This window comes from Miniopterus natalensis, chromosome 5 (genome assembly GCF_054644295.1).
Source record: "Miniopterus natalensis isolate mMinNat1 chromosome 5, mMinNat1.hap1, whole genome shotgun sequence".
Lineage (NCBI taxonomy): Eukaryota > Metazoa > Chordata > Mammalia > Chiroptera > Miniopteridae > Miniopterus > Miniopterus natalensis.
In genome coordinates, this window is record NC_142085.1 from 22,168,661 (window position 1) to 22,184,227 (window position 15,567).

General features: G+C 38.3%; 1 protein-coding gene across 1 annotated transcript in view; it reads right to left on the reverse strand.

The window, feature by feature from the left end:
• The window catches only part of PKHD1 (PKHD1 ciliary IPT domain containing fibrocystin/polyductin), a 377,339-nt gene that overhangs the window by 190,121 nt on the left and 171,651 nt on the right, over nt 1–15,567 (reverse strand). The window contains 2 exon segments of the mRNA XM_087817135.1: nt 7,422–7,668; nt 9,994–10,129. Coding sequence (XP_087673261.1) covers nt 7,422–7,668; nt 9,994–10,129 — 383 coding nt within the window.

A 15,567-nucleotide genomic window follows, 5' to 3' on the forward strand; every position in this document is an offset into this window, starting at 1 on the left:
CTTCTGGTGCCGCTTCCTTCCACCCAGCATCTAGTAATCTGAGGCTAAGCCCTTGATCAACCAGAGACCCACCTAGCACATTGCAGTCCCAAAACACCTTTCTGTCTTGCTTCTTTATGCATTGCTCTGATCATATGGAGACGCCCCATCCATCTCCTCCAAGGTTTACTTGGGAAGCAATTTCACAAGTACGCACATACATCACCAGCTTTCTGTGATGCAATCCAGGTAGAGGAGGTAAAAGTTATCAAATATACCTTTATCACAGCCAGAAGTGGACAGAATCATATGATACATTCTAAAAAGCAGCCCAAAATGTAAAAGACCCATTATTGCTCAATAGGCAAGGTGCTTTGTGTTGACCATCACCGGAGGCCAAAAATTCAAATAGCTCCTATCCTTCTAGGACAAATGCCAGCAGTGACAGTGGTGGGCTCTTCTGAAAAGCACCAAAGGAGCATCAAGAGTTGAAGAACACCACAAAGAGAATTTACCAACCATAATTACTACGATTTTCGCTTGCCCTAAATAGCCACCAATCTCCCCGTGCCCTAAATAGCCACCAATCTCCCTCTCTTTACTGTTAATGAAGCAAAAGAGCACAGAAGTATTTCTAATTTGGAGGAGCCAAGGGAGTCTGCATGGGCCATTAGCAGCAGAGAGCTTCATTACTAGGGGAAAAAGTCTCTCCCTGAACTTCTCGTGGCTTTATGTGCAAGAAATCAGGAGGCAACTAGTCCATTTTAAATGTTAACCCTTACCTCTGCGTCAGCAAAATCTCCTGTATACAACCAAAACGACAGAAGGACTACAAGCCTTTCCTTTTCTTTTCCTGTTCAATGGGGTTCCTTAATTTTTGTTCTTTTTTTTAAATAACCAAACTTGTTTTTAATTAAGCAATATTTTTCTTTAAAAATACAGCACTATCACTTGACAAAACTTCCAGCCTACAATACTAGTTGCATAAACAGTCATGCAATTTGGTGCCCATATACTGTGTGGAACTGTTGAATGTATACTGCCCACAAAGGATTTGTCAGGCAATCAACAATACCAATGAGAACAAATATTAACACCCTGGTTCGTGTTTACCATTAGCTTACTTTTCCTGAGGGTCCATATCCCTGCGTATTAAGACAAACATTGTGCTGAGCTCTAAACGCTCTCAACTCGGAACAATTGTGAAATAAACACTTTCTAATTACACATCTCCTAAGCCAGACACATCATAATAACCAGCCTCAAATGGTGCTGCTAGCATCTCCTGCATATTAGTGCTTGCTGCTGATGCTTTCATCTTTTACTTCACAAAGAACACAAAATTGAAATTTGGAGCACAGCCAACAAATTTTTGTGGCACAGTCTGGCTTGAGTACCCTTTAAAAATACACTAGACTCATAACAAGTCCTTGTCAGAAAACTATGATCCAACCTGCAGACCTGCCACCATCCAGGACCACTTTATATGTATCAATTAGCTTGTTTTATATATCCTTATTGATTGAGGCACATTTAAATATTTCTCCTTCTAAATAAGAAGCCTAGAAAGAGGAAAGAGGCCACAACATTCAGTCTTTCCCTTAAACTTTTAACACTCCTTAAATTGACATGAAAATACAGGACTAGTAGGCAGAGAGGTAAAAGCCATATGATTTCATAATCCTTGTGTTTCTGGCAGGCACACCCTAAGATCACCCCTCCACGACTTGTAGGTGTATATTTCTGTCTATTATTTTTCAGAGTTGGCAAAAGAAATAGTAATTTATTGTAGAGAAGCCTGAGAATCCACCTATCACCTCCTCAGAGGTAGTGTCTACAGGTTTGGCAACACACTTAGGAAAACACTTCTTGCTTTTTCTCTCTTAATCCATGAAGAGAAGCAACAGATGTCTATCCTCCTACCTAACACAATCCTCCATATACGATCGCATCTCCTCTCTTGACCTGTTGACTCTCGCTCAAATGGCAGCCTCAGAACATGAGAAGACCACTATTGAAGCTACACAACCAGAAGGCAGACAGCTGCTTGTCAGGGATACTGAAAAGCAATTTTATACATCAGGTAGGGAGTTAGACTAAGAAGCTTGTCCTCCCATACACACACACACACACACACACTGCATACACACGCCTTGGGCTACGGTGGAGCTGGCAGGCACCAGCTCACAAGCTCATTGTCAGCACCTCTTTCCAGTGCCATGTTCAGTGATATAATTTGAGGATGTTCCTCAGTCTGAGGGTTCATTATGATTTTTAGATATTTTTTTCTATTTTGCTTTTTAACTCCTGCTGCCAAGAGAGGATAATGCATCTTGGAATTTTTCTGCCTCACATGGGTATTTGTTTGTTTGGTTTTGAGTCTGAGGACTGAAAGGATACCATTAGTTATGCTATACCTGTTTATCCCTAGGAAGGAGAGTTAGGCGACTATTAAATGAAAAGGTAGGCCAGAGTTTCCATCTGAACTCTTCTTTACTTTTGCATCACAGAGGCAGGGGGTGCCACATACTTTGAACACTGATTCATTAAGAGCAGTTGCGTAGATAAAAACTGAACGCAAGCACTACAGGAGAGGATATTAAGCAAGATCCAAGAATCAAGGTGATCAACAGGAACATTAACCTTTTCTTCCCTTTTCCAGGAGAAGCGTGAAAGAAGAAACAAAAAATATTGGGCAATAATGAATCAAAGACTGTGTCCTGAATGATTCCAGATTCTATGACCACCTGGGAGGTTTTGCTGGATTAGTACAACATCATGTAACTATTGGAAAGGATTCCGTATCTTTTAAGAATTGGATGAAGTTACAGTTGAGCAAACTTAATTCCCTTGACAGGCATTTGTTTCTCAGAAACATAATAATCTATAGTATTTTTTTTCCAGTTAGTAGCATGTTTATATGTTGTTCTGTAAATCACCAAAGTAAAATAGAGGTGTCTTAAAGACAGCATGTATTGAGCACTTACTGCATGCCAGGCAATTACTCTGTGAGATAAATACCATTATGCCCCTTTTACTGATATAAGAACTGAAGCAAAGAGAGGTACGGTTTGCCCTAGCCAGTTTGCTCAGTGGTTAGGGCATCGGCCTGCAGGCTGAAGGGTCTCAGGTTCAATTCTGGTCAAGGGCACATACCTTTGGTTTCAGCCCTGGTCAGGGCACGTGCAAGAGGCAACCAATCGATGTGTCTTTCTCATTTCGATGTTTTTTTTTCTCTCTCTCTCCCTTCCACTCTTTCTGAAAATCAGTGGGGGGAAAAATATCCTTGGGTGAGGGTCAAAAAAAAATGAGGTGCTGTAACTTGTCCAAAGTAATACACTTAGTAAGTTAGAAGGGGGAGTTATGTCTACAAATGATTCTTAATTTCCTCTCTATTTTTCAGATTAAAAAATAATTTTAAATATATGCAAATGCCCTAACTTTATTTTATGAACATCCTATGTATCAATACTTCTAAGGTATGAGAACAATTGCAAATGTAAGCAAACTGCTGATCCAACAGGGGTTGGGTAAGCGCAGAGTGGAGAATCAGCTGTTGAAATAAATCATGTTGTCAACTAATAATCCCAGGAAAGAAAAAGCTCAGAGATGTTATGAAAGGCCATTCTTAAGTACTAGATGTTCCTAGGAATTTTAGAAATAAAGTCTGGGGATAGCATTTTAATACTGGGCCTTTTGAAGAAAAGTTGAGAACCATCACTCATCATAAACATGTCCTAAGAGAGAAATGAGCAGTAAGGGCCCTAGAGGAAGATTTTGGGGAGTCTATACTTTTTTTCTTTTATTCGTTTATTCAATACTAATTTTATTGTGTCATTATGTTTCAGCATGGTATTAGGCACTATAATACAAACACGCACACACACACAAACCCACCCCTATTCTTGCCCTATGTACCATCTACAAGAAGAGATGGACAATTTTTAAAGCTATGTAGGAGCTATGAGTATTGGTTAGTGCAAGTATATTTAGTGCAAGTAATAACATATTTAACACAATGTATCCAAATGTTATCATTTCAACATAATCAATGTAAACAAATTATTGAGATCGTTTACATTTGTTTTTCATACAAAGTCTTAGAAATAAAGCATAATTTATAATTGCACCACACCTCAATTGTGGATGAGCTGTACTTCAAGTGTTTAGTAGCCATATGTGGCTAGTAGCTATAATACTGGACAGTGCAGATCCTAGGGGCAGTTGGATAAATGGATTCAGAGCTCAATATAGCTGTGTTTACTGAAGGAAGAAAATCTGGAAGCATCAGAGAATGTTAACTAAAGTGGTAAAATAACCCAGGTCACCTGGGAAGAGTATAACTTGAGAGAAAGGAAAGCTCCTCACAGAACCCTAAGCAACACTAACACTTAAGGGACAAGGAGAGGAGCTTACAAAGGAGGTCTGGAAGGAACACACAAAAATGTATTGGGAGTATCAGGCTTGTTGCAGGTAATTATCCCTACACAGAAGAAAACATTTATCTAAGTTTGAGGATAAGCCCAAGCACTATGTCAGGTATCCCATCATTATGGGACCTCTGGAGAAAACGAGTCACTGATTTATTTTTCTGAAATGAAGTCCTGCCTCCATTGGTAGCACTAACACTACCCCTACTTATCCAGAAGGGTGGACTTGGTAGATGAGACTGGTAAAAAGAGAAGCCGGGAAGAGAGCACTACCCAGAATGACTGTGACTCCTACAGAAAGCCTGTTTTAGGACTGGGGAGGGAGGGAGAAAACAACGTAACCAGCTCTCATGAAGGTCAAGCATGTTGTCATTGTGATTAAACATAAAACTAGACTCTGCCTTGTAGAGGTTGGAAATTTTTTCTTCACCTAAATATTAAATATCATTAACAACTTCAAATATTTGCATACCTGTCAACCCAACTGTTAGGGTGGAGGCAGAGGAAGCTATAGGACAGGAAGCGCCACAAATGTGGGTGCCCATCAAACTTAAAAAAGGTAGTGAGGGACAGGGACAGAAGGTTGCCAATGTCAAACAAAGAACTCATAGTGAAACTGGACCATAGAGGGGGACTTCCAAGGAAGAAATTCCACCCAACCATTTGCTTGTTAGCAAAAGTTAAATGTGGTGCCTTGTTTAAGCAGCTATGCAAGGCCACAGGCCCAGCCCTGTGGCACCTCTTGGTGAGGGAGGGGGCTAAGACTTGAAAGTGAAGACAGCAGGGTGTTTGTGCCATTTCAGATCTCCATCAACATACAACCCCAAAAGATCATGACTGTGAGAGCTTTGTAAATCAACTCTTAGGGTGCTTGCTCCAGGGGAAATAGCACAACAAATTAATCCTTCCTCCCTGAAATGCAGCAAAGTTTGTATCTATGCTGAATTCAAATTGCTCATTAGCTCTGACATGTTCCTAATGAGGTTATAATGCTCTGGGACAAAGATCGAGTCACTCAGCACAAATAGCTATGGATAGAATCATAGAGCCATAAAGTTAGAAGGACCTTAGAACAATGCTTCTCAACTTGAATATAAACCACCTGGGGATCTGGATTCAGGACGTCTGGAGTGGAGTCCTCGATTCCCCCTTTCTAACAATACCTCACGTGATGCTGGTGCACTTTGACTAGCAAGTCCCTAGAGACCTTATACTAGAGGTGAGGGCTCTAGGACCAAGAGACTTATCACCGGGAGCATGCTGAGACTTCCCTGGGGCTAACTTGGGATAGTTGGGCATTTTTCCATAGGCCTGTGAGTCAACCTGAACATTTTTAAGTAGAAGCATAGAGAGTAGAGTGACAGGCCATCCTGGTTTTCTCCACTAAAGGGGTTTCTGGGACATGAGATTTTCTATTTTAAAACCAGGAAAATTCTAGACAAACCAAGACAAGTTTTTGACCCTTGTAGGAGCCTTTTGAATCTACTTAGAATATCATTTTAAGATTATTATTTTTTTTGACCTTATCAGTCCCTAAGTTCTGGGACTATGACCTACTGTTCAAGTAAGCACCTAAGTATCCTGTCCTAAAGATCCACAAGGACAGATGCTCAGACAAGATTATTTCTATAGAGCCTTCTACCATCACCATTAAGTGCCTTTCGAAGAGACAGTCTCCTAATAGGTCTCAAAACAAAGTATAAAAAAAGAAGTATAAAGAACACAGAGAAATAAATATCAAAGAAGCACATAATGTTCTTTTTAACTACAGAAATCTATTTTAACTTTCCTTATTTGAAAAAATGCATATAAGAGATAAATCACTAACTTAGAAATCTGAAAATACTCATTAAAACACCTTTGGTAAAAAATCACAAAAATAACAATAATAATCAGGATGCATCTGTGAGAATTTTTTAAAAGTCATGCTCTGGACAATCAAAATGATTAAAAATGAAAATATATCTCTCCACATTGCTATTTTACTCACTGGAACTGGGCTCGTTAACATTAGATAGAATAATAAACAGTCTGGACAACAAAAGTGAAAAAATTTCAGACTATTTGATGCTAACGGTGTGTTACTAAGGCTTTTATACAGAATGTCAAAATACTGATTCCACGTGCATGCAAAATGCAGACTTCCTGCAACCCTGACCCCATTGCCTCACTCTCTGGAGTTTACTGGCTTACAAAAGATGCCAACATGCTCGAGCTGAATCACTTGACTTAGTATTCCTGCAGCTAAGACACTTAAAACAAAGGCAGGAAAGAAGTGTGGCTAAATATATACAATGCATTTGAAACAGGTAAAAGATAGAACCCCAGATACTCAGCAATCATTACCTGGAAATTAAAGAGGGCAGAAGCAATCTTATTATGCATTATAAACAGCCCAGCTGCTGACTTAATGGTAGTTTGACTAGCATAACCAAGGTGTCTTTGCTCCAATATTAATAGGAAATGTATTGTACGAATCCAATAGTTCATGAAATTAACAAGGAAAATGAACTGGAGTGAAGCAACTTTACAAGTAATAGGAAGGCATCGGCAATTGCTTCCCTGGAGCATATTGAACACTTAAAAAGAGCTTGGGGAGAGTAAATGTATATAAATGAGAATGGACATTATTGGAATTTTTAATAATACTTTTAATTTAAATACATTTCAAATTATCTGTTGGTTGCAAGTCTTAAAAAGGAAGTTATTAGCTCATAATGTCAATAAGAGGTCATGGACTATGAGTTCTGGTCCAGTGATATTGAAAGTTAGCTGCCATTTGAATCAGCCTAAAAGCACTATAAACTTACAATTTGACAGCTGTCAAAATTATTCCACATCACTTGTGTAGAACTAAATACTTCAAATAGAATCTAGAAAACAGTTTCCCTTTTATAAACCTCAACATCGCTTCTCCCCCTTTCGGCTAAGATCAAGTCTATAAACTTCAACAGCCTGAATGATATATTCATGCTCACTGGCAAACTGAAAAGTAAAGTTAATTCAACTTACAATCCAACAGACATACGATGAAAGGGAGCGTCATCCCCGCAGACACTGCCAGGGACGATCTGACTGAATTTGGCATTGACCAAGCAAGAAGCTGATAGGGTTTCCATAGAAGGAAGAATGTGACTTCCATTTTTCCCAGACAGGGACCCATCCAAGTCTTCCAAAATTGCTGCGTGAGGAAATGGAAATGCTACTCTGTTGGGAGAGTTTGTAAACTTCAACTGGTTGGTCTTCACCGTAAATCCACCTATAAAATGGAAGATGGACTGTTAAACATGGCACAAAAGACTATTATAACAAATGGCAGCTGAATTCAGTGGGATACTTTTAATACTTTAAATTGCATATTTATACAGTCTTGTACCTCACTCACTTATTCAAAGAAAATAATCATGAGTGCTTACTCTATGCCAGGCTCCCTGGTACGTACTGGAGACACAGTGGGGAAAAAGGAGTAGTATTGGCACTGCCTGCATTCGGCCTGTATTCTTGGGCAGAGATTCTCAGCCAGGGTTTGTTTTGCCCTCCAGGGGACATTTGGCTCTATTTGGAGTCATTTGGGGCTATCAAAACTGGATGGATGGCAGTGCTTTTGACATTTGGTGGGTGGAGGTAAGAATGTTGATTAACGTGCCCAGTGCACAAGACAGTCTCCACAACAAAAAACTATCCTGCCCAAACTACTAATAGTGTCAAGGGTGAGAAACTGCTCTAGTGGAGAATAGAGACACAGAACACTAACTTGCTAATTACTAAGTACTAAAGGTGTCTTGGTTTAGTCTTTTAATCGGTCTGCTCCAGTTCTTCTGTGGCGCGTCTAACCCCACCTCTTATGAAGTTAATACTTGAAAGATTTATCATCAAAAGCAACATTCAATCATGTGGACGAATAGTAATAGTAACACACTTTTTAAGTGTTAGCTCTAGGGTTATGCTTCTTAGCAGCCTGTCCCTCAAAACCACCTCCGTGTGGCTCGTCAGAGCTGCTGCTAGTCAGCTGCCCAGGAAGGAACTATGGCTGTGGTCTTTTAACTCACACACCCTTGTCATTAAAATTTTTCATTTGAGTACATATCTCTCCATGCATATTATATACATTATAAAATACACAAAAAGGAAAATAAAAAATAATAAGATACAAATAAATAGAAGCCCTGATGTTTTCATTCTGCATCCCAGTAGAGTCCATGCAGTGAATTAAGTCAGACATTCAAGGCTCCATGATTAACCTCTTCCAACTTCTATAGTTCATCCAATACCGCAACCACCTGAAACTCTACAATTCAGTCCTGTTGAGATTTTAATTTTTTGCACATGCTATCCCTAATTCTTAGAAACTTTTCTCTGCACGTTCTCCCTTGCAAATGTCCATGCACCTTTCAAAACCCTGCTTAAGAGTCACCTCTATGAAATCTCACCTGACCTCCTTTCTTGCTCCTTTCCCTGACCTTGTTCAGTTTTCTAAGATTGGACCCATCGCACTCTAGCGGAGACTGGATTAAACATTTACATTTGTGCCTAGATCAAGAGCTCCTGGAACACAATAACTGTGTGTCTTTCATCTTTGTACGCCTCAGTTCCTTAAACAGAACTTGGGCTAGACAGTTATTAAACAAATAAAGTTTATTTGGCCAATATTATCCAGTGAGAAGGAATTAGAGCTAATAAGGAGCAGAGTGCCTTTTTCAGTGTCTTATGAGTGATATAAAAGAGGGAAGATTTACAGAACTGAGGAGGTATGATTTGAAGTGAATGCCATAAGTTATTTTGTATTCCTATTATTGTTTCTACAATTTTAAACTCAGGTGCGACCCAAATAAAAAACAGTCTTTGGCTCTGCCCATACAGAAAAAAAAAAAGAAAAAAAAGTAAAGTAGAGACTTGCTGATTATTCATTTAATTAAAAAAACAAACAATTATCTAAATTGGTGATTCAAACCACAAGAGCATATTTAGTTGAATTACTTGGTTTGGCTGTTTACAATGATCAAATCAACTAGATTGCTCTCTACTTCTTTTCACCTTAACCCATGAGTCCTCCAAGGTATTTCTCACCACCTCTGAGATGTGGTTAACAAGTGAATAAAAATTCCTATGGTTCTCTTTGTGCATGCAGCAAACCCTGGGCTGCTAAAAACATAAAGAACTAAATTCTGGCTCTTTTGTAAGGATTGCCTGTGTGCTAATTTATATTCATATGTCTATCCATTCAACTGCATTAATTTAATCAATGAACTTATTAAGCACCAGGCTACTAGGTCCTAATGATAAAAGTGTAAGCAGAAGAGAAAAAATCCCTGCCTTTGTGCAGCTCAGAGTCCAGCAGAGACATGGCATCGTAAAGATGGTGCGATAGATGCCATCACAGGAAAAGAATGGGAGCCGCAGGAGCCACAGGGAGGACACCTGGCCTCCACTAGGATTTCTTTTAGGCGATCTGAGCAGCAGTTTCTACTGACCAATTTTATAACTGAAAGAAATAATGAATCACAAAAGCCTTTGTCAATATTTATCATATTTACTTGAGTGTTGGCCTTATTTACAGTCTGTTTTATCTATTCAATCAACTCACCCTGTCCTCGGGAACAGCCCGAACAGGTTCTGATGGACACGCAGTCAGTGCGATCAAAATTAACAAAAGTTGTGTTAGATACCATCAGTTCCCACCTTTTGGGAGTTTTGATCCCAGCTGACATACACAGGTTTCCCTGGGATTCACAAGGGGAAAAAGAAGGTAAGAAAAATAAGAGAACTGGCTACATGAAGTACAATTTGTAATGCACAAATGAAAACGATTAAGAGAATAAAAAGACCAACTGGGAGAAAATATTTACAAATCACATACATGACAAAGGATCATGATAAAATATACTATACTTTTATGAGACCAATAAGTAAAAAACTGTGATGATACCAAATGTTGGTGATGATCGGGAACAACTAAAACTCTCATATACTGCTAGTGGGAATGCAAAATAGCACAGCCACTGTGGGAAACAGTTGGGCAGTTTCTGATAAAGTTAAACATACCTTTATCATATGACCTAGTAATTCAACTCCTAGGTATTTACCTTAGAGAAATGACATATGGTCACAACAGTTTCATTTGTAATCACAAAATCTGGAAACTACTCAAATGTCCTTCACAAATGCATGGACAAACAAACTGTGGTATATCCTTATAGAAAAATACTACCCAACAATCATATGGAATAAAATACTATTTCTTGCAACAAGTTAGATAAATTCCCTAATGCATCTGGGAACGAGAGAAGCCAGTGCCAAAAGGTTACACACTATGTGATTCCATTTATATGATTGTTGAAAAGACAGAGGAGATGAGTGATTCCCAGGGGTTGATGTGAGAGGGGGTTGTGGCTACAAAGATGGAGCTCAAGGGAGCTTATAAATTTGATGCAACTGTTCTGTATTTTGATTTGGTTACACAAGTCTATACCTATGTTAAAAATCAGACACTGTACATCAAAAAAGTCAGTTTTATTGTATGTCAATATAAAAATAAACATTAAAAAAATCTAAAAAAATATTGCTTCCAGGGTTTACCACAAAATATCTTCAACAAACTTCACCTAATCAAGTTGTTAATGCTCCACAGTCCCACATTTAAAAATAATTGTACATCTGAGGGTCACCAGAAATTTTCAGTTACCTCCAACAGGAAAGAGTGATAGAGAGAAACAAAAAGGAGAAACCCAGTGAAGACATAGCCAGTATAGAAACCAGAAGAAAACTTAAACATTATCATTAATAGCCTCAGAGAAATAAGTATGTTATATCCATGGAATAAGAAGAAGAAGCCTGAAAAAAAGAATTTTTCAGAAATAGAAAGAGAACAAAAACAGGAGAGCAGAAATAACAAATTAAATAGGAAAAAAAAAATGACAAGATAGTCTAGAAAATAGAATAAAAATACAGTTGGGAAATCAGAGATAAAATTAAGAAGATTAGAAAAACAATTTCCAAATAATAATAATTTTCAAAAATAAAAATAAAAGGAAAAAAAATGGTGGTACAGTCATAAAGTAGAATACTGCATAACAATTGGAAGAATGAATTATTGTAACATAAAAACACACAAATGAATCTCACAGACATAATAACATGCTGAAGAAGCCAGGCACCAAAGAGCTACGTGCTCTATGATTTCATTTATATAAAGTTCAAAGACAGATTTGAAACTAGTCTATGTCTATAGAGTCTGAATAATGTTTCCCTCTGGTTGAGGTCTGGGGGTTGGGTTAAATGAGAAGAGACCCAGGGGGCTTCAGAGTATGAAGCAATGTTCTATTTCTTGACTGGGTGCTATGTACATGTGTGGGGTTTTTTGCTTTTTAAAAAATCTGTTGAACTCTTTGCTTGTGATTTGTGCACTTTTCTCCAGTAATGTTATATTTTCATAAAATGTTTACTTTTAAAAGGGGAAGAAATACTGGAGAAAAGTAATATACATGATGGGAAGGTGAAGAAAGAAGTTAAAAGAGTTTAAGGTCCTTGCATTGCTCAGGTAAAATTTAACAGTGCTGATGTAATTTAGACTTTAAGACAAGCAGGTATGTTAAAAATTTAAACCCGATCATGTAAATAGTCCCACAGAATGAATAACTTTAAAATGAGTAAATATTTTAAAGATACTACTCAATGCAAGACAAATCAAGTTCAGAAAGTAGGAGAAAAAAAAGAAAACATTGCAAACTGAAAGCACAAAATGAGATGGTAGAAATAAATGCAAATATATGGAGACATCAGCGCGTGGATGGTAATTGAAACCACTAGAGAAAATGAGATTTCTCCCAGGGAGAGCAAGTATATTGAGAAGAGAAGGGGCCCTAGAACAGAATTTAGAGAAACAAAAAAAATATGAAAGGTCTAAATTGAGGAAGACAAATCCATCAGTGAAAATGGGAAGGAACCCCTAGAGAAATAGGAGGAAAAATGAACTAAACCCATCAGCATCTGTCTGAATAATATATTTTTTAAAGTAGTATCATCTGCTCAAATTAATTACAATAACGACCAAAAGGCAAACATCCTACAGACACTTCCTAAGGAGGGTGAGCATAATTTACATCCAGAGCAGAACATGGAGAGTCTGAAAGAGGATGCTAGTTGGATAAATGCTTTGGACAACCAGGCTAAGCAAACTGCACGACCAAACTAGGATGGACAGGATAGTCACGGTAAAGTGCACCTCTTTGTCTTGTATATTAAAGACATCCTCGCTGGAAATCATTCTACCCATCTCAATATAAAGGTAACATTGGATGTGAGTGTACCAACATATATACAAATATGCTAGTTAGAGGTAAAAAATCCTTTCCAGCCCGGCCGGGTGTGGCTCAGCTGTTGAGTATTGACCCAGGATCCAGGCGCTCAGGGTTCGATTCCCGGTCAGGGCACATGCCCGGGTTGCAAGCTCGATCCCCTAGTCAGGGGCATGCAGGAGGCAGCCGATCAATGACTCTCTCATCATTGATGTTTCTCTCTTTCTCTCTCCCTCTCCCTTCCTCTCTCTGAAATCAATAAAGACATTAAAAAAAAAAAAAAAAAAATCCTTTCCAATAACATGGTCTTCCAGAAACCAGTGTTTGTTTTAGAATATGACTCACTGATCATTGTGTGCCACCAATTATATGTGGGTGGAAAGTCTAAGAATGATAAGAAGCCAAATTCTCTGAAAATCTTAATACCTAAAGAAATAGCAGGCACAAAACATGGAAGCTAAAATCAGTTCCACAACCACAGAGTTCAGGTGTGTGTTTGTGTGTTTTTTAACAACTCACACAGTTTCTTATGTGAATAAAGTTTCCCAAATACCCCTAAGCAACCCTGTGTTAAGTAAAGATTCAGAGATATTTTGCTTGTTTATTTTTCACCCTAGGAATCTGCAGAGCCTTTAATGTGTTAAAATGGGATGTGAATTTCAGGGGATGGGAGCTGTGATAAACAGCATATCCTAAATGGAATTAACCTAAGATTTTCCTTTTCCTAGACCCTCTCTTGAGGCTAGCCTTCCATTGAAAACACATCAGGAAATACTGGAATAGGTACTCATAAAAGCTCATTGCCAAAGCTATTCTCCATGTGTAACTGAGAAAATATTTGGCCAGGAGTGGGAGGATATCCAGGTGGTCCCACCTCCACACTACTAGGCATGGATCGTGGGCTACCATTTGACTTCCTAAAGCCTCCATTTCTTCACCTGTAAATTCAGGACTTCTAACTAGACTAACTCTTAGGTAATATTTAGCTGTGAAATCACATGTTTTTTTTATTTGGATGCCTAACCAGGATCTAGATCTCCCCTAGAACAAACTGTTTGACATTTTCCATCCAGGGCCTTTTCTCCTGCACTTGCTTGTTAAGAGGCTAAGGAGGCCCTTAGCTGCATTGCATTCCTGGTGAATCCCATCCCAGGGCTGTGATTATTTTTTTATTATCTCACAATAACCACCCTTTTGTCAAAATTTATATCTTAATTTATGTCACTCTCCTATTAATTACGATGTCTATTTGGCATCAATTAAGATGGTGTGACATTAATTTACCAAGACAGTTACTCAGTTTGATGGGCATTTTGTTTTTAGCATCTCCTCGAAGGTTATTCCAGAGAAATTTAAGGGCCTTTGGTCTACAGTATCACAGAATCTAAATCTGGGTCTCATCCTCTCTTGGAAACTGTGTAGTCTTAGAAGAATCATCTCTCAAGGTAGTAATCCCTTCAGAGAAAATGAAAAACTGGTACATATGTCCCTCCTGGAAAGGATGGTTCAAAAGAGATTTAACTAAGTAAGTCTGAGAATTAAACATAGGAAAATGTAGCTTAGTAACCAAAGGAATTTTTTAATCTTAGTGTTTATATCTAGAGCTATGAAATAATCTCCAAGAGAAATACAACAGTAAATAATTATCATTTAAATTTCAATTTGCCAAAGCATTCAGCAACAAACTAAACAGAATGCTCTTTCCTTGGTTCTCAGAAATACTGTCGTTTTCTTCCATCTATGAGTATTATGACAGTGTGTTAATAATATGCATGTCCCTCTTTCAAAACGAGAACTGAGGGGACCCATTATACGTCTGAAGCCTACTGAGATCAATGGCAACCATGGGCTTCCCTGGAGGAGAAGAGGTACTTCTCTTCTGGGAGGTCCTCTTTGCCTCATCTACAGTCTGGGAACCTGGCCTTGCAGTGGCACAGAAGTCATCTGTAGTCTGATGTTTATCATATAGAAATCCATAGTTAAAAAAAGAGGCAACAGGCCAAAACGGAGTCATTTTTTCTTAAGCAAGTCACCAAACCAAAACTTCATAACTAACCTAACTGCAGTTTCTGCCTCTCCCAGGAATGGAATATTAAACCAATCAGTCTGAAATTTCCTGACCAACACTGGTAAGGTAAAATCTGCTTGATGAAACCCCTGCCCTTCCCTCCCCCAAAATGACCTGGTCTAAAAATAATCCTTTCTTTTCATTTGCTAAGAGTGTCCCTGAGCAGGCAAACAGCTAGAGAGGTGAAAAGGTTGAGAGGAAACAAAAGACAAAGACCTAGTGGACCAGGGCAACAGTGTGGGGATCGTAGGAAAGGAGGAGAGGGATGGAGGTGGAAGGGAGTGTAATAAATGGTGATGGGGAAAAATAAATAAATTAAATAAAGGAACAAAAAAAAAGAACTCCCCTGCCACACTCTTTAGCTTCTAAAAGCCTTCTGTTTTGTACAACCCCTCAGAGCTTTAGATGGGATGCTTCCCTATTCATGAATCACTTAATAAAGCCAATTAGCTCTTCAAACTTACTCGGATGAATTTTGTACTTTAACACCACACTTAAGGAAGTATTAGGGAATCACATAAGTCATAGCATACTGTAGTAAACAATGTAAATTTATATTACCTATTTTTTGGGGGGGCACCCTAAGTAGAGTAAGGACCCTATGAACAAAATGTTGCTGCAGAAACTTGGCAAACCACAATGCAGAGAGACAACATGGAATCATGCTATTCTATAATTATTGTGAGGTTAGAGTAAACTAGCCTAAAATTATTAGATATATTATTTAATTGGTATGGGTAATAATGCTAAATTGCAACAAAATAAAAATTTATTGACTTATAACATCGAATCCTTG